This window comes from Camelus ferus, chromosome 21 (assembly GCF_009834535.1).
Source record: "Camelus ferus isolate YT-003-E chromosome 21, BCGSAC_Cfer_1.0, whole genome shotgun sequence".
Lineage (NCBI taxonomy): Eukaryota > Metazoa > Chordata > Mammalia > Artiodactyla > Camelidae > Camelus > Camelus ferus.
The window spans coordinates 29,593,535-29,620,359 of NC_045716.1; the positions used below are offsets into that span (position 1 = coordinate 29,593,535).

Here is a 26,825-nt window from a genome sequence, read left to right on the forward strand (position 1 = left end):
CTTTTCGGTGCGACAACAGCTCCATGTTACGTGTATAATAAATTATTTACAGAGGAGCAGGGCTGTGCCCTGGGCAGGTTGCATCAGGAGAGACAGGCTTCTTGGTCGAGGTCAAGGTCGAGCACAGACTGCTGCCTGCTCAGGAGGGCGGCACTCACTTCTGGGTCACAGTCTGCACCAGCGGCTAGCAGCTGCAAGGAAGCATGTGTGCTGAGCCCAGCGCTGCCCCAGGCTCCCCGCGCCAAGGGCACAGGGAGCTGGCAGCTGGCAGCCACGATGCCCAGTGTTGGAAGCTGTGACTTCTCCCACCTAAGGGGTTGGCCCCTCAGCACCCTCACTTTAAACATGATGTGGACTTCGAGACAGGCACCAAGGTGAGCCTCTGCGTGTTACCTCTGCCACGTGTGTGAAGCTCCTTTTTGGGCACCGTGGTATCAATTGCAGCAGGAAAAGACGAGCTTTTGTTAGCAGGCTCACGGGGTCGCCCTAGAAAGAGGACAGGCAGAGCCAGGTCAGGGTGCTGTGCTGGGAGGGCGTGGAGGCCGCTGCCCCTGCAGACAGGCCTGGCCCTGCACCTGCCTGGCCCTGGAGCTCCAGGCTATGGGCCGGAGTCGAGACCACACGCATCTCCCCAGCCACAAAAAGGCAGGTCAGCTTCAGATACATGTCGACAGCAACGTGCAGGAAGGCTTCTTCCTTGAGAAGGGAGTCTTCCTCAAAGTAGGAGAGGAGACTGAATGTGGAGACAAAAGACATCACGTGATGCCCAGACTTCACAGAGGCCACTGACAGCAGAGGCGCGGCCTTGCCCCTCTTGAGGGAGACCTACGGAGGCACCGAGATGGAGTCTCGGGGAAGGGGTGAGCACCCTTCCTGAGAGCGCCCAGTGGGGTGCACTCAGTTACCTGTAGAAGGCGGCCGGCAGCAGCCTGATGTGCTGGTCGGGGGCCAAGAGGAGGAGAGTGCGTCCCAGGCCCGCGTCTGCAACACGGGGAGGGTGTCAGCAGTGTGGACCAGATGCCTGCCCCGCAGGGTCAGCGTCTCAGGACAAGTGACGTCCTCGTGCGGCAGAGTATAGCCTGGGGGCCGCTGGCATGGGGCTCAACGCCCCAGTGAATTATTTTGTTGTTTAAACGAGTTTATGTACGTAGCAAGAAGATAAACTTGCAGAAGTGATTTGTTTAAAAGTGGGCCTTAAGGAGGGGCCCGTGTTTAACCAGCTAAAAGTTGCCTTTGCACAAGGATGAAGCAGTCTGACCCCCGGCTCACCTGCATCCCCAGCAGAGGACAGGCCCTGGGTTCTCACCTGCCTCTGTCAACTGAAAGAGCCTCGGCCAGGGGACCCTCCTCCTCTGCAGACACCCCAGGATCTCAGCGCAGGTGTCCAGAGCCCTCCGGGAGTCAGCAGCCTGTGACCCCCAGGAGAGAGAGCGGCCCCAGGCAGCCAGTGGGCAAGAAAGAGGTGTCCACTGGGGGCTCTCTCTCCTGAGAAAGCCTTCGACACAAAGGTCCCAGGGTCCCCCTCAGAGACTCTAGCTCAGGAGTCTCGGGAGAACTGGGGACCCATGGTTTCAAGTGCCCTGGGCGGTGGTGCCAGCTGCTCCCGCCTGCAGTGGAGGGGTCTGACTCACCTGCGGGCTCAGATGTGCTGAGAGCAGGCCCATCAAGGAAAAAGCAAACAGGAAAACCAACAGCTGCAAATAAAAACAGGTACACTTACAATATGAAAACTCCTTACACTGTGTTCCTCTAAAGCAGTTCTAAATAGGGAATACAGAAATCCTCCCAACAAAAATAGCCTGAAAACACATAGAACCTTCCCTGTAACTTTTATATGAAATTGACACCAAAACCCACGTCTCAACAGCTAGTCAACTTGTCACACAGGCATGTCCATCCTGAGCCGACTGGGGCCAGGGGCTCAGCTGGGGAAGAGGGTGACTGTTCCTCAGGAGGACACAGGTGCCTCCCTGCCCTGCAGACGTGGTGGGGGTGCCCCACGGCTTTAGGGGTGGACAGCCAGCCTGCCATTCGGAGCAGCCTTCCCTCTGCCCACCCTGTCTCCACGAGCAACTGACGGCCGCATGTGTGTCCAGCTAGAGAGGCCTTGGGTCCCATGGGCAGCTGACTGCGCTGTGCTGGGCTGTGGTGCAGATAAGTGGAAGCATATCCCCAGCAAACCCCAGAATCAGAGTCCTGCTAAACCCATAAACCCAGTAAGTTCTTCCAGACAGTTACACACACTCCAAACTAGATGTTCCTGAAAAGCCCAGCGAGCTGAACCCCGAGAAATGACATGATTAGAACACACAGAAAAGTGAAGTTTTGAGAAGAGAAAAAGTCTGGGGAAGGGTTTCACTGCTCACCTCCTCCCTCTGGCCGTCCAGCTTGCTCAGCACCCTCACGGTGTCTTCCTTCCTGGCCCGCCGAACTGCCAAGTGCAGAGCCGCCGCAGAGACCCAGGCGGGGCCGGGTGCGGGGGACGCCACGTCCGTGTCCAGGGAGAGGAGGCTGGGCAGAGATGTGAGTGTCACCATGGGGCCTCTGACCACCTCCCAGCGACAGTCCCAGGTCCCTCCGCCAGTCAGGACACTGGCTGCACCCACTCCCGCGCGTGACCCTCTGGTGGGCGGGCCTCTTTGCCCTCTCAGGGCCCAGTCTGGACGTAGGAGATGGCCTGTCCACTGGGCTCTGCTTCCCCTTCATGCGGCCCCGCTCCAGGTGGAGATGTACAATGAGCAGCTTGGGGGCCGATGCCCACACTTACCTCCTGGCAAACCGCTGGGCCTCCTGCAGCCTCTGCAGCTCTGGGGGCAGTGGGCCCTGGGACCACTTCCTCCACCGGCAATGAAGCTCAGGCTCCAGGTGCGGCCACCACAGCTCACAGGAGAGAAAGGGCACCAACAGGTCAGTCCCCCCATCGAGATCTGGAACCTCGAGTGACCACTGAAGGTCTGGCTGGAGAGGCCCGCCCCGCTGGCCAACCCCGCCCCTGGCACCTCACGAAGGCTAAAGCAGCGCCGCAGGGCGGCCTCGGCCTCCTGGAGAGAGGAGGCCTTGGCGAAGGGCGTAGCCTGTGTGCAGAGTCCGCCACACACTGCCCCAGAGCTGGGCCTGGTGCTTGCTGTCCCTGCTGAGAGCTGGTGTTCTACACACACAGCGAGTTCCACCTGGCTGACGATGGCCCAGGTGAAACACCCAAACCGCTCGGGGATTGGCTCCCCAGACACGCTTCTCCTGAACGGCAAGTGGGGCAGGGGTGACACTGCCAAGGACCCCTAGCGGGGTGCAGAGCCTGGCCACACCACCCCAAGGAGACAGCCAGGCCTACCAGAGCAGAGGTCAGAACCAGGGGGCACTGGGTCTGGCAGGCGGTCAGGGTCAGGTCGGCTGCCAGTGCAGGGTCACTGCTCCGTAAGCAGGCATTGAGGAGCCCCTGCGGGAGGACAGCCACATGCAGTGGTTTGTACCGTGGACACCAGGGTCCAGCCCAGAGGCTTCAGCAGTAGCGCAGTGATGGCAGGGGGAAAGGGAATTACCCGGAAGAAGTGGACGGTGATGTCGTGGGTCAGGGCACAGTCATGGAAGCATAAGTTTCTCTGTAAGACAGCAGAGGCCGGTGAAGAGGGGCCCGCGGGACCAGGAGTGGCAGTGTCTGCTGGACACAATGCTCCGGAAGGAAACACGGGAACAGGCAGCCCAGCCACAGCACTGCCTCTGACCACAGCAGGCCAGCCTCCTCTGCACCCCCCAGCCCCCAGCCCCCCAGCTCTGGTGCCAACACGGGGGACTCAGGCAGGCGGGGCACACGCTGTCCTCGCCCCGCTGCCCCCTGCCCCCAGCCAGACGCTTTCACAGGCCATTCTCAGCTGTAAGGGAAACAGCTTCGGAAAGAACTTAAAGAAAACGGAATCTCGTTTCCTTTGCTTCCCCTGCTGTCTCGAAAGCGCTACACGGACAGACAGACGGAGCAGGCTCAGCCGCCAGTCATATCTGTGCATTTTTCAGAAGCAAGAAACACCTTCAGGTGGAGATGCCGTTCTCTGGAGGTGTGCAGGGGGCCTTCCTGACCCCGACTGGACACAGGTCACAGGGATGTCACCTTCCACGATACTGACACTTCCTGACACTGAGCGACGTGTGAAACATGAGGGGCACCACCCGGCTCCTATGCACCCGAGACAGAAACCAGCGGGGACAGCCAAGTGGGCAGGGTGGTCTGCGACACCCATGGGGCCAAACTGGGAAATGTGGGGAAGGTTCTGTGAAGGAATTGAGCCTTGCGGGGAGGAGCTGCCGCCGGTCTCTGCGTCCCTTTAGCCCGTGTCCAGCTGGGTGAAGGGCTCTCATGTGACTCAGAGTCATAACTTCTTGTCTTCAGTGACCCCACGTGTCCTCAGTGACCCCATGGGCATGGCATGCGCTGCGGCCATCGGCTCCATGTGACCATGGACACACTCGTGACCTTCCAAAAACCAGCCCTCATGGACCAGACGCCCGCCCTCCCTGCACCCCAAGCTCCCTCTCCCAAACCTACCAGCTCGGAGTTGACGAAGTGGAAGAAGTTGTCACAGCTGGGGGTGGCAGGCTGTCCTTCCTGGGGGTGGCTGAAGAGCAGGGAGGGGGGCAGGCCCAGAAGGATCCTTGGGGAGAAGGAAGGTGGTGGTGACAGTGCAGTCTGGCTCTTCCTTGAGAGCTCACCCCTGGGGCTGTGGGCGGAGCACCTGTGCCCTGCTAGGCCCACAGACACTCACAACGTGTCAACCAACTACCAACGTAAATTCAAAAACCAACTGTTAGTTTGCAGTAACAACCCGGTACAAGGGGGCACCCCAGTCTAACACATCAGCTCCCTGACCTGGAAAGTTACCGCCTCTCACAGCTTAACTGTAAACACAGCTTTGGGCACGTATGTATCTGGACGTGAGTTCTTCAGGGAGAAACGAGTGGCATGTGGGAAGAAACCCCCAAGCAGAGACCGGGGGACACGGCTGTTACCGTTTGCATGTGAGCAGCTCCCGCTGTCTCTGAAGGCAGGTGGCCATGTCTCCCCCACCTGCCAGAGCCTGGAGCCGCCTGCGGAAAACCGTGAAGAGGAAGTGCCCCCGAGAAGGGGAGTGGCCGAGGGGCGCCACTGGGCCCTGCTCCAGGTCCCCAACCATCTCCTGGAAAAGAGCAAGGCTGAGATGTCCACACGCCTCGTCTCTGGTTCCAGAGACAAATGAGGGGGCTGACTCTTGTTCCCAGCAGGGATTCTGAAATGGGACTGGGAAAGAGGTCTCCAACGGGCAAGTGAGGATGACAAGTCTTTTTACTCGGAAATCGTTGAAAATTCATTTTTGCAAAATTTTGCCATTTAAGAGTAGTACAAAGAACACCTCTGCCCAGACCCACCCCATGGACCACTGCTCTCCCCGGGGCGCACAAGCCCATGTGCACACACACCCCGCCGCAGAGCGCCCATGTCTGATCGCAGCCCCACAGTCACGCTGTGCCACCCTCCCTGGAGGACAGGGGGCAAGAGGAGAGGTCAGGGCTCCGACTCCCTCTTTTGTAGGATGTTTTCTTCACTTGTAAGTAAATATCCCCAGTGCTCCAAACCACACCCCTGGGTTCTCTTTCATTCCCCACATTTCTCAGTGCTGGCACTTCTTGCGAGTGACAGCAGGAACACCGCCAAGAAGCACAGAATCCACCGGACGAGAACCACACGTGTGCCTCCAGGTGCACCCGCCCAGTCAGGGGCCTTGGTCTGCTCACTCAGGTTCTGCCTTTAATGCCCTCAAGAGACCTGAGGAGAGCAGGCATGCTGCCTAAAAAACACACTTTTCATTTCACAGTGAGAACGCCATCTCTGCACCCTCTAAGTGCTCCTGCCCTGTGTAGGTACCCGTGAGCAGGAGTCTCCTGGCCTCCACATGCAGCAGCCAAGAGTTAAAAGGCAGAGAACAGGAGTAGCAACCACGTTACTACCAAAGTTGGTATTACCATTTCCTCTATTTTAAATGTCCCAAAACCTGGACATGTTTCCCGTATCACAGCTTTTGTTTCTGTATTTCTGTTGTGTTCACAGTGATGTGAGTTCAGAGCACATGGTCACTGTGGTCTGAGCCGCTGTGTCTGTGACTCAGGTTTTCATTCTGCTTAGGTGCCTTAGGACGTTGTGGACGCTCATGATATATACCTTAATAGCACGTGGCTTAAATGCAGTGGACACCCTGAGTTTTGTAGCTTCTAACTCACCTGCAACCTGGAGAAAACATCCCGATTTCCTGTGCAGCTGCCAAGAGCCAAATCAGGGTTCTCTCCGTGGTCGTAGCTCCTTGAACTGAAATGAGAACACAGTGAGAGCCTCCTGAGTGCCCTAACCACAGTGGGCTTCCTGCCTCTCCTCCTGCATCCAGAGTGGTGTGTGGTCACAGGGCCGGGGGCCCGCGGGGACTGTGGGACACTCTCAATATCAACGACAGCTCCAGTAACACATCAGACAGTCGTGCGCCACAGCCACACGGGTTTATCCCAAGAATGCAAGGTTGGCTCAACATCCACAAGGCACTCAACGCAAGACATGTATCAGAATGAAAAACAAGCCACATAGGTAAAGCATCAGACTAAATCCAACAGACTTTCATGACAAAAGACACTCAACAAGCTGGGAGTAAAAGGGACCTTCCTCAGCTGACTAAGGGCATCTATGAGAGACCCCAGGGCACATGCACCTAGTGACGAAAGACTGAAAACTGCCCCGAAGATCAGGGACAGGACAAAGTGTCCTCTCACCACTTCCATTTGACACCACACTGGAAGTTCTAGTCAGGACAGTGCAGGTGAAAAAGGAAAGAAAGGCAGAAAAGGCACCCAGACTGGAAAGAGAAAGCCAAACCATCTCTGTTCACTTTAGACAAGACCTTACGTATAGACAGTCCTAAAGAATCCACAGACAAAAAAACCATCAGAGCAAATAAACAAGATCAGTGAAGTTGCAGGATGTGAAATCAATGTACAAAACCTGTTGTATTTCTATTCAGTGGCAACGCATAATCCAAAAATGAAATTAAAACAACGATCCCATTTACAATGGTGCCAAAAAATCTTAAGAATAAATTTAGTTATGGAGATACAAGACTTATATGCTGTAAACTGTGAGACATTCTTGAAAAAACGTAAAGATGACCTATTAAATAAAATGGAAAAAAATTACTCAAAATGGTAGAAAATATTTGCAACTCACTTACCTGATGAGGATCTGGTCTCCAGAATATATAAAGAACTCTTAAGACTCAGTAAGCAAAACCAGTGTTAAATGGGCACAGGATCTGACTAGACACACAAATGGTCAACAAGCATGTTAGGGAGCAGCACCCAGAGCTGTGATGAGATGGCCTGTGCGCTCGCCAGGGTGGACCACTGTTGGCGACAACGCGGAGAAACGAGCCCTCCTATCCTGCTGACATGACTGTGAAAGGGGGCGGTTTCAGAAGATAGTCCCATGGGACACAGAGAGCCCAGGGAAGATGGAGGGACAGGGTGTGCCGCTGTTCGCCCTGCAGTGCAGTGAGCGGACTGGACAGTGTATTCATGGTCCTGGGAGAACAGAGGGGAAGGGGAAGGCCTCTGTCCTGTGTCGGGTCCGCTTGCCTGGACAGTGTTTCCTAGAGCAACAGTAGCCTCCTTCTCTGTGACCCAAAGCATGGAAAACGCATGCTCGGAACCTCACCACCTTAACACGGCACCCATGAGGAGAGTGAGACAAAAAGACCATGGAGGAGCCACGCCCTGCACGGCCAGGGGAGGCAGGCGGTCCAGGCCAGTGCATCCTGCACCTTGGTTGGCAACCCTGCTGCCCACCACGTGCTACACTTTCCTCCTCCTCACATCTGCTGACCCTGAACACAGGTGACAAAGCAGAAAGGTGACGTCGTTGCTGCTGGCAAACACACACACAGCAGGGCTTGCCATCAGGATACGTTTAATTGCACTTTCTATGACACAGACTGGACTGAGAGCACTAAAAACCACCAAAATCAAAAGTAAGACACTTTTTGGCACCAGCGTTCCTAACCTTTGGCAGGAGTCCATCAGCGCGTCTAGGAGGATGGAGCAGGCGGTTTCCAGGTCCCCATCACAGCCCCCAACAGCACAGGGCGCCGGGAGGAAGTGCTGGTGGAGGGCCCACTGGTGGAAGTCCCACCTGCAATAGCAACACCAGGGTCTGTGCCCAGAGAGGCTGGAGCCAGGGCCCCGCGGGGCCGGCAGGTGCACAGGGGCCGAGGGGAACATCTCTGGGACAAAGTAACTGAAACCGCAGCCCAGATGGCCACCCACAAGGCCGCCTCTTCACATCAAGAAGGAGACCCAGGTGCAGGTAACACGCTGCCCCAGCTGGCACAGAACTGCAGTCAGAGACGCAGGAAACCCCATAGGTCTCAGCAGAGCCAACACGCAGTGACCCAAGGGTGAGTGAGGGACGGTCATTATGGGTCCACAGCAGAAAATCAGTCCCTGCCCCTCCTCCTGGAAGAGAGGTGGGGGCACGTGGAGGAAGCAGGCCTCGTGCAGACCTGACGGTGGAAACGCTCACTTGGTTGGAAAAGGCAGTGACCCCATCACCCTCCTTCCTCATTTCTACTTGTTCTGTCCAGAATCTGGACCGTGTGTGGGGAGGGCTCTGTCCACTCCAAGGCTCGAGGACGGCGGCCCCACCCCCAAACCACGGGACCCTCAGCACCCACTCACCCCAGGGCAACACACCTGATGCCCCTCAACCCGCAGGGGCTCAGACCCCAGATGCCCTGCAACCCACAGAGGCTCAGACCCCAGTCCCTCACTCCTGGCGCCACCACCTCAGAGGCAGGTGCTGGCCCAGTGCTCCTCCAAGCAGGCCCAGCACGCGGGCCCCACATGGGGACGAGGATGAGCTGGCTAACACGAGCTGAGACTCTCCTGGCACCCCCTGGCCCTGGCCAGGCGCAGCCTCCTCCTCCCTCCAGGGAGCCCTGGCTCCCACCGCCCCTCTCATGTCTCCACATTACAGACCCGCCTGCCATCCCCAGGCCCACATAGGGCACGGCTCTGCAAGGTCCCAGGGCCAGAGTGCCTGCTTGGGGTGTACATGCCCCGTGCGCCCTGACTGCATGCTACACCCAGCTTCCACGATGTTCTAGGAGTGTCTGGCAAAAAGCAGGCCCTCAATTAATGTTTGTTGAATAAAAGAATAAATGATTACAATTGTAGTCATAGGTTGTATGTTAAACTGAACATTAAATCGAGAATATAATGACAAAAATTAGACTAGGATGACGTGGAAAACTGTAGCATTCTACAGGGCAGACCCTCTAAACACTCACCTTTCTGTATCTGAGAGCAGATCAGCTTCAGGCTGAATTTCCAGTTCCAGCTGCAACCAGTCTCTGTAGGTCAGCTGAGAGAGAAGGACCAGGTGACCAAACAGCACAGCAAGGACGACGCAGAACCCAGGGCTCTCGGCAGCAGAGAGCGTGGCGCCAAGCTGTGCCGACACCTCGGCTGTGAGCGAGCCCAGACGAAGACCCCACGCGCTGCCCGACTGAACTCTGAACGTGATGCTGGCCAGAACTGTTTAGACCGGCCTTTTACACTGAATTCTCCACTGTGCTGCCTGTTCTGGGTAACCTGTGGCATCTGCATCCACTTTCCAGGCACTGAGCTGGCAAATAACCAGAGAACACAGACTAGTCTCGAAACCTCAGTGTATGAAACGCTGTGTCCCGGGACCATGCACGCGGCACGCTCGTGGTTGTGTAAAGGCCAGAGCCACTGACACCAGCAGGGACGCGTGTGTGGATGGTGGCTGTGGGTGCAGCTGCTCTAGGCCTGTCCCTGTTGGTGTCAAACACAGACTGTCAGACCTGCTCTTGTGTGGCTGATAGTGTGAACAGGAAAGGAACAATAAAACAACCAGAAATTCTTTCTCTAAAGACCAAAACAAGTAGGTGGACATCCAAGAAATAAAGGAAAAGTCGTAAAAAGATAGCAGAAACAGTCATGTGGGCGGTGCTCAGAGAAGCCCGGCCCCAGATCAGAGCCTGGCAGATACATTTAAAGTACATTTTTATTCACCCTTAAAATTTTCTGCAAAATGTTACAGTTGGGGGAACTGGGCAGAGAGGAGAGGGAATGTCTCCCTAATTTCTTACAGCTGCGTGTAAATCTGCACTGGTCCCAGGAGCGATTTCAGTCAAAGCCACAGACCCCGGAGCTGGGGGAGGGACAGGGACCTACGTGGAATCTGTCCTGCGCTGACAGTTCCTGGAAGGCTCTCCACCTCCACAGGCAAAGGGCGGCTCGCTGCCAGTCAGCGGAGGGCAGGCCCGGGGGCCTCCAGGGCAGGTCGGCTGGGGCTTCCTCCAAGGGGGCGTCCCGGGCTTCTGAGAGCAGCCTGAGCGTGAGGAACTGGAACTGGAAGCACATCATGAGGCTGAGGAGTGTTCAGGGTCGGCCACACCCAGCAGCCTCAACGGACGGCTCATGCCTGTCTAAACGCCTCCCCGGGCTCAGTGCCCAGTGCACAAGCCTCCCCAGACTCCCTGGCACCGGTCTCACGACTGAGTGCACCAGCAGGGTGAGCACAGCACTGTCCGCGATGGGCTGTTCTGTCCGTCTTGGGCTGTTGGCAGATGAGACACCCCGCCTGCCCAGCTGACAGACCACAGGCTGCTAAAAGGGCACGCAGGCATGGGGGGCAGAGCGGGGGCACTCGGGGGTGGGCCCTGTCTGGGCCACGCCTCCACATCACCGCCCTGTGGCTTTAAGTCCTGGCACCTGGGACTCAGCCCCTTCCCACAGGACTGGGAGCACAGGGCTCCCGGGACCCCAGGCTGCTCCTCGCTGGCAGGGCCCAGGGGTCTGATGTGGAGCCCGCAAGTGAGAACTTCACGAGAGACGCTCCTTAAAACTCTGCAAACAGAGTAACACCGGTTCTCGCTATAACTTCACCTCCACGTTTGACATTTAAAGTTTCTAACACATCTTAAAATTCTTCTGGTCTTCTAATAAATACCACAACACTCACTGGATGAGGGAAGTCTTCAGAGAAAGTTTAGGATTCTTCTTTATATGGGAAGACACTTTTTATAAACACTTACCTTTTAATTTACCTACTTCATCAAATATCTATTTCTCTGAGAAAAAGGAGGGCTATTTGTACCTTCACCTTCCACCCTCATCTCAACTCAGAAGGAAAAGGCCATGGCTCCCACAGGACAGCCTGCTAGGTTGGCACAGCACCATGCCCAGGACGCAGGGGGCTCGAACCCCTGGCTAGAAATCTGCACAGACTGGAATTTATGGGAAAAGCAGGAAAAGGAACCCAACAGACATACCTTTTTTATAAGGCCTGGAGACAAACAACTGTACAAAATGTCACATGACTGGGAAGAAAACTTACACAAAGCGTAAGAAATTGCCGCTGTACAAAATCTGAAAATAGAAAATAGAGACTGTAAGACAGAAATGTGATCCATGCAAAATAGTGGTCAGAAGAAGAGTGAGTCTGAACCGAGAACAGCTCTACTGTGCAGCACGGGGAACTACGTTCAGCATCTCGCAGTAACCTATGATGGAAAGAATATGAAAAGGAACATACGTTTGTGTACGGAGGACGTGAGACATGAAGCCATCCACCAGACACTGACACAACGCTGTAAGCTGACTATACTTCAATAAAAGTAAATCAATAAATAAAAATTAACAAATGGACCGAGAGCATTCAAGCCGGATGGCTGGTCAGTCCTCACCCTCAGCCCCAGGCCTGGCCAGACAGCTCCTCCGAGCACGCGGGAGATGGCCTGGGTCACCTCGTCTGGTCTGAGCTCTGTCCACACTGACTGGAGACTCAGAAACACATGAACATCCAGACTCTGCACATAAGAGCTTGTTTCACTGTGTGCCACCAGCCACAGCCAGAGAAAACGGGATGAAACCAGCAGATGCCAGAAGCACGCGACCCCTGCCATCGTGTGATGGCTTTCCTTCACCTGAGTGTTGGCAAATTACTCACTCTTCCTGCCCCAAAGAAGCCTCAGAACCAGAAAGAAGCATGTTCAGTTTCAGGCTGAGCCTCCGCATGCCCATGGAGGGCTGTGAAATGCAGGGAGGCAGAGGTGCGGGGAGCAGACCCGGACTGAGGCCCAGAGAGTCAGGAAGGTGGGGAGGGAGGAATGCCTCCCAGAGGGGACTCGTCGGTGTTGCTGCAGGGGACTGCGGGGACGTAGGGGGCCGCATTCCTGTGCTTGTCTCTCAAGTCGTTCTGTCCGTGAAAGGGGACCCTGGTCCTAGCCAACAACGCCCAGCAGAGCCTCCGGCTTCTGTCCTGACCTTCCATTCACCTCAGCAGCTGCGAAAACCTTTTGTACCTGAGTCACACGTGGACCCTGGGGCTCTGCCCACTCAGCACACTGTGACTTGGCCCTGCCGGCCCGGGGGATGGCCACCCCACAGGCTCCAGATGCCCTGTCTGCTCTCCAGGCCCTGGGAGGGGGCCTAGCGCACACGTGCAGTGGGTACACACACGTAACTGGATGACAGGTCTCAAAACCCTTGGAGAAGAGTTTACCTCCGGACCAGACAGAGAGCCCCTCCCCACAGGGAAAGCCCAGACCTCACCAGAGGGGTGGGTCCAGCCACACTCAAGGCAAGGTTCTGGACAGAGGCTCGCCAGGACGGTCAAGAGTGGCTGTCTGTGGAGCACGCGCTTGTGTTTGCAGATTTTACTGGATGAACACGAGTTACTTCTGATCAGAGGGGAACTCACTTCAGGCACAGCACTGAGGACTCCTTGGTCCCACATGGCAGGAGGCTGTCGAAGAGCTCGGGGACGGGGAGGCCGCTGGCAGGGGTGGGAGGGCCCACATGCACCTCCGGGAGTGCAGACCTGGACTCGCCGAGGTGGACGGCCAGGGCGGCCAACCCCAGCACGTGTGAGGCACTCAGACTCGGGCCCTAAAATGGGAAAGAAAAGTGACTCGGCATGTGGTGGAGGGGCACAGAGCCCACCTCCCGCTAAAGGGAGGCAGGCAGCCCTACCTGGTGGCCGAGCAGCTGGCAGAGCCTGGTGAGCACAGCGGGGAGGAGCCTGCGTCTGCACAGGGTCTTCACAAAGCAGGTGGCCCAGGGGCCCTGCCTGTGGGGGCAGCCATGGAGACCAGTGGCAGCCTGGCCCTGCTCGGCCCTCCCAGAGTCCAGCAGACCAGCAGTCAGGCACCGGAGGTGCAAGAACAAACCATGGTTCCCAACAGTGGGGTCTCCTGTGGTGACCCTCACCTCCCGCCAAGTCCTGCTTGAGTGAAGCCAGCCCCTGCCTCACCCCCTCAACAACCAGCACAGCAGGAAGTCGGGGGCAGGGCCAGGGACCCGGGCTAAGAGCTGGACGCCTCTGCACAGAGCATGCAGGCCGCCCCCAGGACAGCTCCCAACTGCCAGGGAGCCATGGCAGCATCTACCTGTCTGGGGGTGCGATGCTGGAGGCTGCCATGAGGTTCTGGCAGAAAGATGTCAGCAGGAGATCCACCACCTGAGAGGAGAGAGACCGTCTTAGGGCCCAGGAGCCTGACGTCACACTGTCCACACCCTGAAGGGCAGGGCCACGACCAGGCTACAGAGATGGCAACACAGCGTGCGTCTGGAAAGGAAGCTGTGACACAACCTGGGGACGCGGCAGGCCATGGCCGAGCAGGGCCACGAGCAGCCTCTGCTGCGTATGCCCCTCAGACCGGCACTCTGCACAGACAGCACTGCCCACTCCTGACACCTACTTCACATGCGGCTCCAACCTTAACTTCTGCACAAGCCAGGGTGCTCACCCCCGCGCCCCCTCCCGCATCCCACACGCACCCTCTGCTCCTGCCCTTCCAGCTCGGGAGCAAGGACGCTGAGCTGAACCACAGGCTCCACGCTGCTGTCGTCCTCGCCGAGGCCCAGGGTGGCGCCGAGCCTCTCAGAAATCACTGCCATCTGAGCCAACAGGCCTGAAAGGAGACCCAGTGAGCAGAGCGGGAGTGGAGGGAGCGGCCGGCGGGGCTGGCGGGCCCGGTGGGCCCCTCACCGACCAGGAGGCTCAGGCAGCAGCCCTGGCCACCACCACTGCCATCTCTTTGGTGCGACCCTCTCCTCCCACCATGGTCCACCGGCCGACAGTGAAACCGGTTGTCCCCAGGGCAGGTGGTCACGTGGAGACACGCACAGCGCCACCACCTCCTGGATTACCGAGGTCTGGGGCAGTCCTTCACCACATGGTATTTAAATTCTCCAACTGAAATTGCTCACCACCTCCCCCAGTCCCACCAAGGTGAGGACCCACAGCCCTGGTGCCACCTCTGCTGCTTTTAAGAACATGGGAGACCTGACCTGTTGGCCACCCTGCTGAAGCACCACCCAACGTCTCCAAGGAACAGAGTTCAGAAAGGCCACACTGGCCATGAGACCAGGCCCTCAGCCCTCGGCAGGAGCACAGCTGAGGCAGAGCCGAGCTGCTGTCAGCATGGTGGATCCCTGAACAACGCCGGGCCTGGAGCTCCCCACCTCTGCATGATTGAAATTCGTGTGTGACTTCTGACCCCCAGAGCACACCTCCTACAGCTGACTGGAAACACGCAGATGACCACGTGTCCTGTGTCACACACGAACCCACGTACATCGTATGCATTCATGACATACCTTGTTTTTTGGTACTCCTAGGCTATGTGGCTTATCTACAAATTTTCTTTCAAATTGTCACAAATCTCCAGAAAAGTTTCAGTATACATATTGAAAAAAGATCTGCACGTGCTGCGTGGATGGGTGGTTCAAGGGTAGACTGTCCTTCCTGTCTCACGGAACCATGAGTTCATAATAAATAAAAATCCACGAGAGTTACCAGGTAAAAACACAGCTGCTTCAGTTTCTGCATTTCCCATGAGAAACACCTGAAAATGCCGGGGGCTCAGTTTTCTGCCTCACAGACTGAGGGCCACTTCGTGCTCTGGACTGCCCTTGCTCACTCCATAGCCCTATTTCATAAAAAACAGCCCAGAAACAGAGGCCCAGTGCTGACAGCAGCAGCTCCCAGGCATGCAGGTAACAGAACAGCCCTAACCGTAGGAAGGCAGCTCTCCCGCCACCTGTCTATCGGGACGCCAAACAGCAGAACATTCATCTCCTAGAACAGAGGCTCTGGACAGCCTGAGTGTCTGTGGTCAGGCCTCACTGCCCAGTGCTGCACTGCTGGGAAGACACGCTGACCCGCATCCTTACAGGGCACGGCCCAGCCCTGAGCTCACCCACCAACACCCACTGCCCGTCCTCACCGTCATGCTGGGTGGGGTCGGTCAGCAGGGCCCTGAGCTCCCCCAGGGCAGCCGTGAGCAGGCCCAGGGGCTCCTCTGCGCTGCGGGGCTCCTCCTTCCTTCCTGGGGCTGCACCTGAGAGACAGGAGGTGGTCTCAACAATCAGGCCAGACGACATGGGCCTCACTGTGCCCGGGCCCTCTGCGCAGGACACACGGGGGATGAGGGCTCCTTGCGGAGGGAGTGAAATCCTCTCCCTGATGTCGACGCTAACGTCACATCAAAAACTAAAATGCTTATAAAGAAGTTCACAAAAACCATGCTTCTGCTCACAGCATCACCAGAAGCGTTGACAAGCACGTGTGTGAGGAAGACCAGAAGCACACAGAAGGAGGCTGGCCAGGACAGCAGAATTCTGGACAGAGGATGATTTATTCCATTTCTCAAACTGTTTTTGTTTTGTTTTGTTTTTTGGGGGAGAGGTACTTAGGCTTATTTATTTATGTTTGGAGGAGGTTCTGGGGATTGAACCCAGGACCTCGTGCATACTGAGCACGCACTCCACCACTTGAGCTGTACCCTCCCCAACCCGTTTCTCAAACTCTCAAGTAGCACTGTGACTTACATTTTTTACAATAGGACTTTAAAATCAGTGCACAAGGGAGGATTATCAGGTGTCAACATACGTGAATAGGTTTACTAACAGAGATTAGCCCTGTCAGACACAGCGCTAGAAAACACCCTCGAGGCCCCCAGAAGTAGGACCGCTGGGTCAGGAAAGGAGGAGCAGAGCCTCACGCTGCAGCGGACCCAGCCCCACGGCCCCCAGCACCCTGTCTGCCAGGTGTTTCAACACTGGTGCAACAGGCGGCGTCTCCATGGAAACTATCAGAGTCGTAAAAGGGGGGCTTTGGCAGACAGACTAGGAAACAGAACTGCAGGTGTCCGCAGGGGCGGCCAGCCAGCAGCAGCCCCACCTCCACACTCACTGACACATGCTTTCACACATTCGGTCTGGGTCCAAATCACCCACCCCTAGAAGCAGGAGATCCCAACCGTCCAAACAGCCAAAAAGCTGTGGGCAGACCCCCACCCAGGGCACGCTACAGAAGCAGGGGGGCAGCCTCGGGCCTAGCTCGTCACTGGGACCTAGAGCCTGAATTCAGACAGGCAGACAGAAAGCATGCCACGACCCCAGCAGGGCACACAGGGGGCAAATGGGGAAGTGCACCTCGTCCTCCACGCGTGCTCTCAGGGACCAGAGTGACACAACCAGGCCAGCACCGACCGGGGCACCACTGACACATCTGGTCACTGGGAAGTGGAAGGGCCGTGTCGGGGCCCAGCCCCAGTGGCCTTACCTTCCGGCCCCATCTCTGCAGCGGCGGCACAGGCTTGGCAGTAGGAGGAGTACAGAGACGGGGGGATTTTATCTGCTCTGGGTCAGGAGAGAGCATCACGATAAGTCAGCTGCGACTCAAATTAATTCTCAAGCTGAGATTCCAAAACTATCATAAAATAAAAACATGCCATACAGTGAATCTAAAATTACACAACACCACACAGCATCACCTTGTTTTTAGGAAAAAAGGTTGTACATATGGATTTAAATAGTCCTGGCGGCTTCATAACACGTCCTATGTCGTTATGAGTCGTTTCTGCTGGATAGTGAGATTATAAATGATTCTCACTTCTCTCGTTCAAATCTTGGTAATTCCCAAATTTCAGAAGTGAACCTCTCCCGTCTCTTTTTCTTCTTTGCTTACAGTGTTCTCCTTCCATGATTATGTACCAAAAACACTTTCTTTAGTTCCCCGAACAATCATCCTAAAAGTTGACTGAAAAATGCTAACTGATGATATTCAGAGTCAAAGAAATTTTCTCTTCAATATCTTAACCAACTAATTCTGAACCAAGTTTTTATAAATAAAACACACAGTGTTTTATTTATACATGTGGTATATATATATATATATATATATATATATATACCACACATGTGGTAAGACACACTCCTCCACAAAAGCACCACGATGCCCTGGGGACAGAGGCGCCCTTGCTTACCGCTTCAGGGACTCGACGAGGGCTGCCCGGGAATCGGGGACTGCCGGGAGCTGAGAGGAAAGGCAGGTCTGGGTGAGGTGCCGACAGGAGCCCTGCTCCCTGCCGACCCGGCCCCAGGCGCACTGGACGCATACTGACCACTCGCGGAGTGAGCAGGGCGGGGAGAAAGTGGGACAGGTAGTAGGGCCTCCGGAACACACTGCAACAGAGAAGGGCAGGCTTAGGGGCCCCACCCAGGGCCGGACGGCCTGGCCAAGGGCAGCACAGACACCTTCCTCTGGGACGGGCCCTGCGCGTCGACACACTTTTAAGTCTATTTTGTCACTGTCTAGGGACATTTCACACGAAGGTACCCTGTGCTGGTGACCACCCTGAGCCCGGGCAATCGGGGACGTGGCTGGGTCCCTGGGTGTGGCCGTGGGGTCCAGGTTCACCCAAGGCCATGAGGCCGACTGTGGGCAAATCTGGGCACTGGAATCGGTTCACGTCCCCCACGTGCCCCACGTGGCAGCAACCAGATTCCAGGTATTCTGGGGGTCACACCAAATCCAACAACTTAACTCCCTGCACTGGCTTCACACTAGGCAGCAATGACGCATTAGTTTAGAAACCATCACTGCCACACAGAGGCCAGGCCTGTCCTGGCCTGGCCCTCTGAGCAGTCCATGCTTCACACACGTCGTGTGAGGCCCTGGCACCACTGCGCAGCAGACCCGAGGGGCTCGGACAGCTCTGGCAGCGGGGACACACCTGGCCTCTAGGACGGCGGCAGGAATCTTCCCAGTTTGCATGAACACTGCGATGGCCTTCTCCACATCTTGGGATGCCTGGCTGTGGGGCTGGGTCCGGGCGGGGAGGGCAGAAAAGAACGGAGCATTTAGAAGAAAAGACAGGAATGGAGCAGAGCCACGGTTTCATCCTCTCAGGGTGAGCCGGCCAGGGAGCACTCAGACAATCTCCCCATACACCACATGCCGCTCACACCCTCAGGAAGCTCAGCACTGGGAAGCCACTGCCCAGCCCCCACCCTGCCCTTCTTGGGGAGTGAGCAGTTCCCAAAAGAGACTTCCAGGTGAGAAGGCACAGAGACCTCATTTTTGAGATTTCTAAAAATCATGGTATGGCAACTTGGGAACAAAAATTAACCTTAAATGCAAAACCATCAAATATTTTAAAATATTAAAGTAATAGCGTCTATGCAGGCTCCCCAGAGATGCACAGCTTTTCACTCAGAGGGCCTTAAAACACACACACTCCCCACAGCCAGCTGACGTACGGTTCACGTAAACAGTTAACACCTTCTTCTCTAACTCCTAGAAGAACATGGCCCTGCCCTGCCCAGCTTTTCACAGACACGCACCACGGGAGGCCCTAGAGAAGGGTTCCTGTGCGTGGTGAGCCCTGCCGCTCCGACACCTTTGGGATGGCTCGCCCCAGCTCACCAGACACACCAGAGCCCTGACAGAGAAGGTGCAGATGCCTGGAGGCCCAGGGCCGTTACCTCTGCGACATCCCCAGCTGACAACGGGGCCCCGTACAGTCCCGTGTTCTCTATGGAAACCTGTGGAGAGGGGCGCACATGAGGACCCTGGCGGGCGCTGCCTCTGTGGAGAGGGGACGCAGGCAGCAGGCGAGGCTGAAACGCACCTTGAGGTCGGCCAGGCGTGTCCTGGCCAGTGAGACGTAGTCGGTGAGGAGGGAGCGGTACCTGCTGGGTACCAGTGGCGGGTGGAGAATGTGCACCTGGGGGAGAGGGTGGAGCGGGGTGACGCCAGTCCCACAAACCGTCCCCGACTTCCCAGGGAGACACCTGTGCCAACCCTGACAGGAAAGTCAGACAGTTTGCCAAAGACACAGGGCAAAGGCTGGGCGCGGACAGACGGAACCTGGGTGAGGGTCTCCACCTGCGGCTGCCAATGTCCCGCAGAAGCGGGCAGGCCAGGCGGAAAGGGGTGCAGTCACAGAGCCGACCCTTGGCCTCCAGATGGGAGGGAGGACTCCAGCCACAGCACAGAAATAGTGCTCGGGGCGGCCAGGCGGGGTGGGCAGGGACTCTCGACTCTGGGGGCAAGTGCCCTGGGCGTCACTGGTGACAAGCACACACTCCAGGCCTCGTATGTTAGGTCTAGGAATTCTTTGAAATCAAATACAAGTTTCTTAAAAAAAATGTGAGAATCATTTTCCAAGTGCCCTACCCCCAAAACAAAAGCTGAGCATAGTTACCTAACCGAAAAAGGAAGCAAGGCATGTGTTAATCAGGAGAGTAACACACACAGTGCTAAAACATGTAAACCAGGGCATAAAACCTTCCACTCCCAGAAGAGACGGCCCCGGCAGTCAGGGGTGTATTCTTCCTGAGATTTCCTCCTCCAATACAGAAATACGTCATTTTTTTAATAACAAAACCAGGACCCACGACACCCGTGCTCCTGGTGTCGGTCGGCGGGGGTGGAGACCGTGGCTCACATACCCGCTTTCCCCTTCTGAAGGGCTGTGCGTGCCTCACTGAAGGATCTACCTCTCTCCCACCAGCTCCTAGGACAACATGTGGCTGGTTTCTGGGCAGTTATGCTGAGAAACGTGTCCCGACACCCCCAGCGTGACCGCCATCTGTGGGGGAAGCTCAGGAGGTGCCCGGGTGTGACGTCCATGGACTGGGGACCGAGCTGCTCACCTGCAGGTACCGGGGGGCCTCGAAGGGTACGAGGTCGGACAGGAACTTGAAAAGGAAGACCAAGGCCCTCTTGCTGCTGCCATGGGGGCCCCGCGTGCTGCTGAAGGAGGCCTGCGAGAGAGAGCGTGAGGCCGTGGCAGGAGGACCTGCCTCAAAGACAGCAGGGAAATGGACGCAGCCACCCCAGCTCACTTATCTCCAGACGTCCCGGCTGTGCCCTGGCCAAAGAGAGGGGCTGAAAGTTTATTTAAAAAATTAAAAATATGCTCCTGTAGGAAACAGTAACCCTGTACCTTTCTGTGGACCTCAGAGGCGTCACCCACACTGAGGTCCACGCCCGTCTGTGAGTGGACGCGACCCGTGGGGAGGCACCCAGGTGGGTGGGCCCTCAGGACAAAGTGCCCGGGTCACAAGGCGAGAGCAAACCCTTCCTACCAGCAACAGGGGCGCCAGGGGCAAGGAGGTTCTGAGGAAGCATCAGGCCTGAGTGTGTACTGACAGGTCACATGGGCCTCACGGCAGCCACCATGTGCACCTGGGGCGGCCTGCCCTCCCACGTGCACCAGGGTTCTCTCTAACAAACACGCGGATGGCCAGACAAGAGAGCTGTCGGAACACATAGTCAATGAGCCCGTGCACGTCCAGCGAGGCCCCTGCCTGAGGAGAGAGCTTCGGGGAGTGAGAGAATCAGGCCCACCGCCCCTGGACACGCTAGGCACAGAGCTGTGCGGACACTGGAGAGAGGCAAGCTCTCCAAAGAGGCAGCAACTACTCTGCCCAGGACTCTGCAAAGCTGTCACACACGCAGACGCCCCCAGGTGTGGTGGGGCTCAGCAGGCCCAGGGCTGGGGGGACTCTCCGCACTGAGGGGAGACAGTCCCAGGGCAGCATGGCCTGCGCTCGTTCTTGCTCTCACCGACGAGCGGTCCCCACAGAGCTGACCATGGAATGCGCTCCCTCTGGCACTCGAGCTGGGGACACAACAGGTGCCGGCAGGGTGCTCGGGCAGCTCACCTGGAACCAGTCTGCGTAGGACAAGAACGCAGAGGGGCCCTCCAGCGCGGCCTGACGCACAACCAGGAACGCAGTGACCATGCTGTCCAGGTCACAGCTCCCGAACGCACGGGCCAGCAAACGGGCCACCCAACCTAGACAAGAAGGGAGTTGCGGCAGGGGGATGAGGACCCAGCATTCCAGGCAAGAGGGCCCGCGTGACACTGACTTCCAGGCAGCCAGCCTGCGGGAGGAGCTCACCAAGCAGGGGGCAGGACTTAGCGCACCTGCCGGCAGGCGAGGACTTTCACCTTCCCTGAGCTTGCGCAGTGATTATACCCACAGGCTACAGGCTAACCCCGAAACACTGGTCCACAAGCCACGCGCGCACACGCACACACGCAGGACAGACGGGGCTCCCACTCCAGCGCACCGGTAACCAGCTGCTGGGCGTCCGGCAAGCAGACCACCATCGCAGACACGCAGGACAGCACGTGCTGCCAGTTCACCTCACATGTTTCCAGAACTTCTTGCATATGGCTGACCAGCTCCTCAGGGCTCAGGGCCACCAAGAGCTGAAACAGAGTGTCAAAGCCAGACACCCACCCCCCCAACTCCCCAACGGACACAACCTGGCCTGGGGACACCAAGCCTCCCTGTGCCCAGCAGGCAGCACTGGCCGGAGGGAGGCCTCGTTTCAGCACAAGGTGCTCTGCCCAGATGACTACTTCAGTGTCTGGACCCCAGGCGGCAGCACAGACATGGCAGCCAAGTCTCACAAAGCAGGTCTCAGATCCCCTCATCCCAACACCAGCAGTGGGTGCAGCCCCGACACTCACCCTGCGGTACAGACCGGTGAGCAGAGGGTGGGACCTCGCGAAGCTCCACTCTCTCTGCATTTGAACAGCGTCAGAAACTTCATTGAGAGGGAAACAAAAATGTCAAGTCAGTAATCGTCAAAAAGCTTCAACGTCAAAGAACTACTTTGTTTTTAATTTGCACTTTTCCAAATGTGAGGTTCACCACTTCCCCGTTTGTTAACCGTTTTCTGATACCAAATTTCTGTGTCTCTGGCAATCCTTTATCGTATTTGCTACAAATATTCTCTAATCCATCACTTACATTTTGCTTTTGCTTTTAAACTTTCACTGTCAGTAAGAAGTCAGTGAGGACAGTGCTGGCAGGATGGACCAACAGGCCAGGCCCCCCCCCCAAGCCAGGCAGAGGACATGTGCTGGCCGATGATGACACAGTGTCAAATGCTTTTAAGAAAACTGTGCAGCTACATAAAGAAATACTGATACGACATATAAAAACAGAACCTTGGAATTTACTGTATGAGCACTGTTTTCACTGTCTATTTAGGAAAGACACGAAGGGCTTCATGTTAAAGATACCCTACTCTGGTGACATGATGCGTGACACTCCTTAAAATTTTCTTTACGGGAAAGCGTCACCGTCAACAAAAGGATATGCAATGACAAACTGAGAGTCTTGCAGTGTTCACATCCAGGGCTGAGCTCCTGTCTGGGGAGGTGCCCGCACACCGGGACCCACCTTTCAGCACAGGCTTGTGGGTGAGGATCTGGGTCAGAGTATGAAAGAAAAACCTCTTTGGAGAGTCTGTTGAAATTATACCACGATACGTGTGTCCACTGAACGTGCTGAACCTGCAGATGCAGCAGGAAGAGGCTCTTAGGGAAGGAGGACCTCAAGGCTCCACATCCAGCAGCCAACCTCACGCTCAGACCTCCAGGCCCCTAGATGCCCAAACCCACCCAAGCCCTGACACTGCCCTGGCCAGGCTGCCGCACTGCAGACAGAAACGGAATCCAGAGAAGTGCCATCTCAACAGGACAGAGATCAAAGGCAATGGAGAGGGTCAAGCGGAGAAGGAGGAAAGTCAGAGTGAGGACTGGAAGGGCTGGCCTGCGTGGACCAGACGTGCCGGGGCCACAAGGCCTGTAGCCAATGGCAGGCCCGGGCCAGGGAACGGCCCAGTGCACAGCCCCAGGCTTCCCCATCAGTGAACCAGGAGTCGGAGGCAGCGGACTGTGCCCAGTCTACGAGCGCCTGGCACGCGGAGCCTCTCACACGCACAACCCTTCCTGGAGCCAAGCACGCCCCATGACAGATGCAGGGAGGGCGTCCATGAGAGGAAGCAGGACGGAGGGGGGTGACTGGGCCGACAGCAGTGTCGCCACTCCTCAGGGGACAGAATCCAGGGTCCCTGCAGCCACACACATGCGGTGAGGAGGCGTGGGCTGGGGGCAGGGCACGAGGGCGCCAGGGAGGCTGGCCCCCCGGACTGGGAGGGGTGTGACTTAGCTTAAGTTTTGGTAATTAATTTAAAACCAGCAGCAGCAGGACAGTGGTGATCTGACACTCGGGATTGGTGTGAGCAACCTGGTCGGGCTCATCAGGAAGACAAAATACACCACAAAGCAGCGTTCTGTGCCCAGTTTAAATAAAGCACTGGACCTCTACAGCAGGTCAGAGGACTGCTGAGGTAACTGGGGTACAGCAGTCAGGAGACAAGTAAGTGAAACATGGGAAGGGCGAGGAAGCCTGCAAATGCTGGGAAACCTCCCAGAAGAGCCGCCATTCCAGGGGGCCTCACCCCACATCACTCTGAAGCAAACCCGACACCCCCAGGCTCGGTCCACAAGGACGAAGACGGACACTCCCACAGGACCATGGAGAGCAGGCCCCACGGGGGTGCCCCTGACCCGGAGAGGGCACAGTTCCCACAGAAAGGGCCCATCTGCAGAGAACACGGGCAGGCCACAGGGTTTCTCCCAGCCGTCACCCTCTCCTCACACCTTCACAGTGGCAGGGAAAGGATCACTGATTCCTGCAGAGGGACCCACACCCCTGGGACCTGTCCGCCAGCAGGAAACCCCTGTGAACTTACCAGCCCCTCGCTGTCCTGTGCTCGGGGGACTCCTCCTTCATCCCGCCAGCCAGAGCCTCCAGTGCGACTGAGGCAGAAATCAGACACTACATCGTCACCATCACCAGAAGTGGCCCCTGACCAAGTGTTTCCGGGCAAGTCAGGTAATGGGCCTCTGGAGTCACGGACCCCCCGGGCCTCCCAAACCCCCATGACATAAGCCCTTCAAGCTTCCAAGTGTCTCGGTGGTACCAGACTTAAACCCCGAAGCCAATCACTATGTGCAGGCAATAAAACGCTTCCCTGATTAACCATTAAACGACCACTGCTGCTGCTCTGAAGATAAACCGTGAAGCCACCGAAACGAAGAGGAGGGGAGAGGGGAGTAAGTCCAGCAAGTTCAGAACAAGTCTCAGCCAGAGAAGGGCCTCCCGGGACCCGGACTTGGACCGGAAAGTGAGAACCACGGGAATCCCCGCCAGCAAGTGCGTCACCCACAGCCGGGGCCACAGAGCCACGCACACGTGAGCATCCTCCCAAGGACAGCCGCGGCGACCTGTCAACACAGAGCACCGCGGTCACCCACGGGCGTGGGGCACCAGCCGTTTCTCCGAAGGGAGGGGACCCCGGCCTTTACGAAGAGCCACCCTGCCGAGAGGCCTCCCGGGTCCAGACGCTGCCCCACCGGGAGGGAGCCGAGTGACAGGCAGGAGGCCCATCATGCCTGCCCCCCTCCCCCGGCCCGGGCCCCTGCCAGCCTCCCCGCATGGGCTCCACCAAGGAGAGCCCATCTCGGCCGGTACCGGTCAGGGGCCCCCTCCCCTCCTGTCCCAAGCGCAGGCCAGGACTCTGCGCCACGTGGAAGGCCTTGACCCTCAAGAGGACTGGGAACCAGAGACGTGGGGAGAAACCACTGCCAGGCCACCTCCCACACCACCAGCAAACCACACGTCCCCATGACAGGTGTGGGTGGAGCATGGGCCAGGGCACAGGAACTCCAGACAACGACCACGTCGCAGGGGCTACCCCTCACGCTGTGGCGTGTCTCACGGTGCGGCCTAGACTGCAGACTCCTCACTCCTACCTGGGGCGTCTGCTCCAGCTTCACGCTTCTCCTCAGATCCACACCTTTCTGGAAGCCGCTCAACACAAGCAAGCGCACAGTATCTGAAAACCACAGAACCAAAGCACTTACATACACCGTGGCCCCTGACCAGCTGTGAATCACACAGACCACCAGCTCCAGAGGGGCTGTGGGGACAGCTGCTCCTGCCCCGGGAGCCCATCTGACCCCACCGTATTCACAGCCCAGCCAACCAGAGCCTTTCCTCAGCTGCAGTCTTCTTCCTGCTGCTCCATTCAAAGGGCAACACTTACAACTGATCGAGTTTACAGAAAGGATTTTCTCTCTTAAGACAAACAAGACAGCGTCTTCAGAGGGCTCTTGTGGACTTTCTCTCTGGCCAATCCCCTGTACCACAGCCAAGGAAGGCTCTCAAGGACCTGGAAACACTGTGGGGAATGAGGCAGGAGACAGACTCATGCCTTCCAAAAAGAAGAGAGCCCAGGGGACTGAAATTAGATTTTCTGTCAAATGTCAATTTAAACTTAATCTGGGACCAGATTATAGGGTTCAGGAATAGTAAATAGCGCATGTCACAGAAAGTTTTAGGAAAAAGGAGTGCGCCTTTTGCAAAGGAAAAAGATCTACAAGCCACCTGTAAGGAGCCCCACCTTTCATCTAAGTTTTCATTTATTTGTGGATCTCACTCCTCCGGGGTTGCTGGCAATGGCAGGGGTCTGCTGACTTGGAGGAGCAGAGGCCAGGGCCCGCTCCAATGGAGAGCTGCCCAGAAGAACACGGGTGTGCCGCCGAGGCATTCCACAGTAGGCAGCCCTGCTCACCGAGTCCAGCACTTAGACAAGGGTTCCTGCCCAGGGTCCCACCCCACTTCTCCAGGGAACCTTGAGGGGCTGGGTGTAGCTCAGTGGCAGAGCAAATGCTTAGCATGCATGGGGTCCTCAGTTCAATCCCCAGTGCATCCACTAAATAAAAGTAAAAATTAAAAATAAAACAAAACAAGGTAAAATAAAATTATAAAATAATCCCTTAGAGCTGAGCCCTGGAAAGTTAGTGGCCTCACCTCAACCACCTCACAAGTACTCTCCTGCTCACTCGTGACCTGGGATGGAGGACAGCCCTTCCCTCAGCTCGCCAGGATCCGTAACAACAAACCTATGACTACTTCCTTTGTGGGGGTGTACAGAAACCGCACCTCCCATCGAAACAGCACTGCGGCTCTCCCTTCCGCGCAGTGGGAGCCGTGTGGGTGGTGTGTGCCCCTCGTTCAGCAGGCCACAGCCTACACACCTCTCACATACCAGCACCAGCCCCAGCACCATGGGTCACCAGGCCAACTCAGTTTCCACACGACTCAAGTTAAACTCAAACCCACAAAGGCAGGTGTGGACTGAGATGACTTCATGCTCCCATGTGAGAGTGGGGGAGCCGTGCTTCCTGTGAATCATCACAGCAAACAGCATCCCCACTGGTCTACATCAACTGTCCCCAGGAATCCACCTCCATGGTGCACTTACCAGTAAGCACGGCCCTGCCGATGTCAGCGTGTGGACAGGGCGCTTCTATATGCTCACACAGGAGGCGTAGGTTCCTGAAGAGCCAGGCCACCACGGCCTGGACGTCGGCCTGGCTGGGGACACAAGCACACAGCTCACCCCAACCCCACCACTCCACTGCCGTCAGGCCATTTCCTCCACACTCACTCTGCTGGACGCTCAGGCCACTGAGAGCAAGCTAGCAACTGTCCCAGCCTCCCCACCCAGGTCACAACAGGGCCCGCTCACAAGGGGAGTCAGGGACGTCTGTCATCGATGGTAAAAA

General features: G+C 56.8%; 1 protein-coding gene across 6 annotated transcripts in view; it reads right to left on the reverse strand.

Moving 5' to 3' along the window:
- Nucleotide 1: 1 nt before the first annotated feature.
- The window catches only part of FANCA (FA complementation group A), a 36,540-nt gene continuing 9,716 nt past the window's right edge, over nucleotides 2-26,825 (reverse strand). For 3 of the 6 annotated variants that reach the window (XM_032464644.1, XM_032464639.1, XM_032464643.1), the window contains 37 exons: nucleotides 26,522-26,634; nucleotides 25,005-25,090; nucleotides 24,446-24,479; nucleotides 23,945-24,011; nucleotides 22,588-22,700; nucleotides 21,870-21,946; nucleotides 21,464-21,605; nucleotides 21,052-21,185; nucleotides 20,038-20,148; nucleotides 19,011-19,106; nucleotides 18,865-18,924; nucleotides 18,114-18,202; nucleotides 17,502-17,562; nucleotides 17,364-17,413; nucleotides 16,661-16,737; nucleotides 15,321-15,434; nucleotides 13,870-14,003; nucleotides 13,479-13,549; nucleotides 13,063-13,159; nucleotides 12,791-12,978; nucleotides 11,361-11,457; nucleotides 10,261-10,437; nucleotides 9,348-9,421; nucleotides 8,063-8,191; nucleotides 6,244-6,328; nucleotides 4,999-5,165; nucleotides 4,538-4,643; nucleotides 3,540-3,599; nucleotides 3,332-3,436; nucleotides 2,768-2,880; nucleotides 2,367-2,511; nucleotides 1,632-1,694; nucleotides 1,307-1,409; nucleotides 906-981; nucleotides 580-733; nucleotides 394-486; nucleotides 2-191 (listed from right to left, as the gene is read on the reverse strand). In XM_032464644.1, the coding sequence (XP_032320535.1) occupies nucleotides 84-191; nucleotides 394-486; nucleotides 580-733; nucleotides 906-981; nucleotides 1,307-1,409; nucleotides 1,632-1,694; nucleotides 2,367-2,511; nucleotides 2,768-2,880; nucleotides 3,332-3,436; nucleotides 3,540-3,599; nucleotides 4,538-4,643; nucleotides 4,999-5,165; nucleotides 6,244-6,328; nucleotides 8,063-8,191; nucleotides 9,348-9,421; nucleotides 10,261-10,437; nucleotides 11,361-11,457; nucleotides 12,791-12,978; nucleotides 13,063-13,159; nucleotides 13,479-13,549; nucleotides 13,870-14,003; nucleotides 15,321-15,434; nucleotides 16,661-16,737; nucleotides 17,364-17,413; nucleotides 17,502-17,562; nucleotides 18,114-18,202; nucleotides 18,865-18,924; nucleotides 19,011-19,106; nucleotides 20,038-20,148; nucleotides 21,052-21,185; nucleotides 21,464-21,605; nucleotides 21,870-21,946; nucleotides 22,588-22,700; nucleotides 23,945-24,011; nucleotides 24,446-24,479; nucleotides 25,005-25,090; nucleotides 26,522-26,634 (3,769 nt within the window). In that variant the 3' untranslated portion in view covers nucleotides 2-83. Of the gene's footprint in view, nucleotides 192-393; nucleotides 487-579; nucleotides 826-905; nucleotides 982-1,306; nucleotides 1,410-1,631; nucleotides 1,695-2,366; nucleotides 2,512-2,767; nucleotides 2,881-3,331; nucleotides 3,437-3,539; nucleotides 3,600-4,537; nucleotides 4,644-4,998; nucleotides 5,166-6,243; nucleotides 6,329-8,062; nucleotides 8,192-9,347; nucleotides 9,422-10,260; nucleotides 10,438-11,360; nucleotides 11,458-12,790; nucleotides 12,979-13,062; nucleotides 13,160-13,478; nucleotides 13,550-13,869; nucleotides 14,004-15,320; nucleotides 15,435-16,660; nucleotides 16,738-17,363; nucleotides 17,414-17,501; nucleotides 17,563-18,113; nucleotides 18,203-18,864; nucleotides 18,925-19,010; nucleotides 19,107-20,037; nucleotides 20,149-21,051; nucleotides 21,186-21,463; nucleotides 21,606-21,869; nucleotides 21,947-22,587; nucleotides 22,701-23,944; nucleotides 24,012-24,445; nucleotides 24,480-25,004; nucleotides 25,091-26,521; nucleotides 26,635-26,825 lie in introns of those variants that run through there. The other 3 variants (XM_032464641.1, XM_014560342.2, XM_032464642.1) reach the window with 3 other exon arrangements.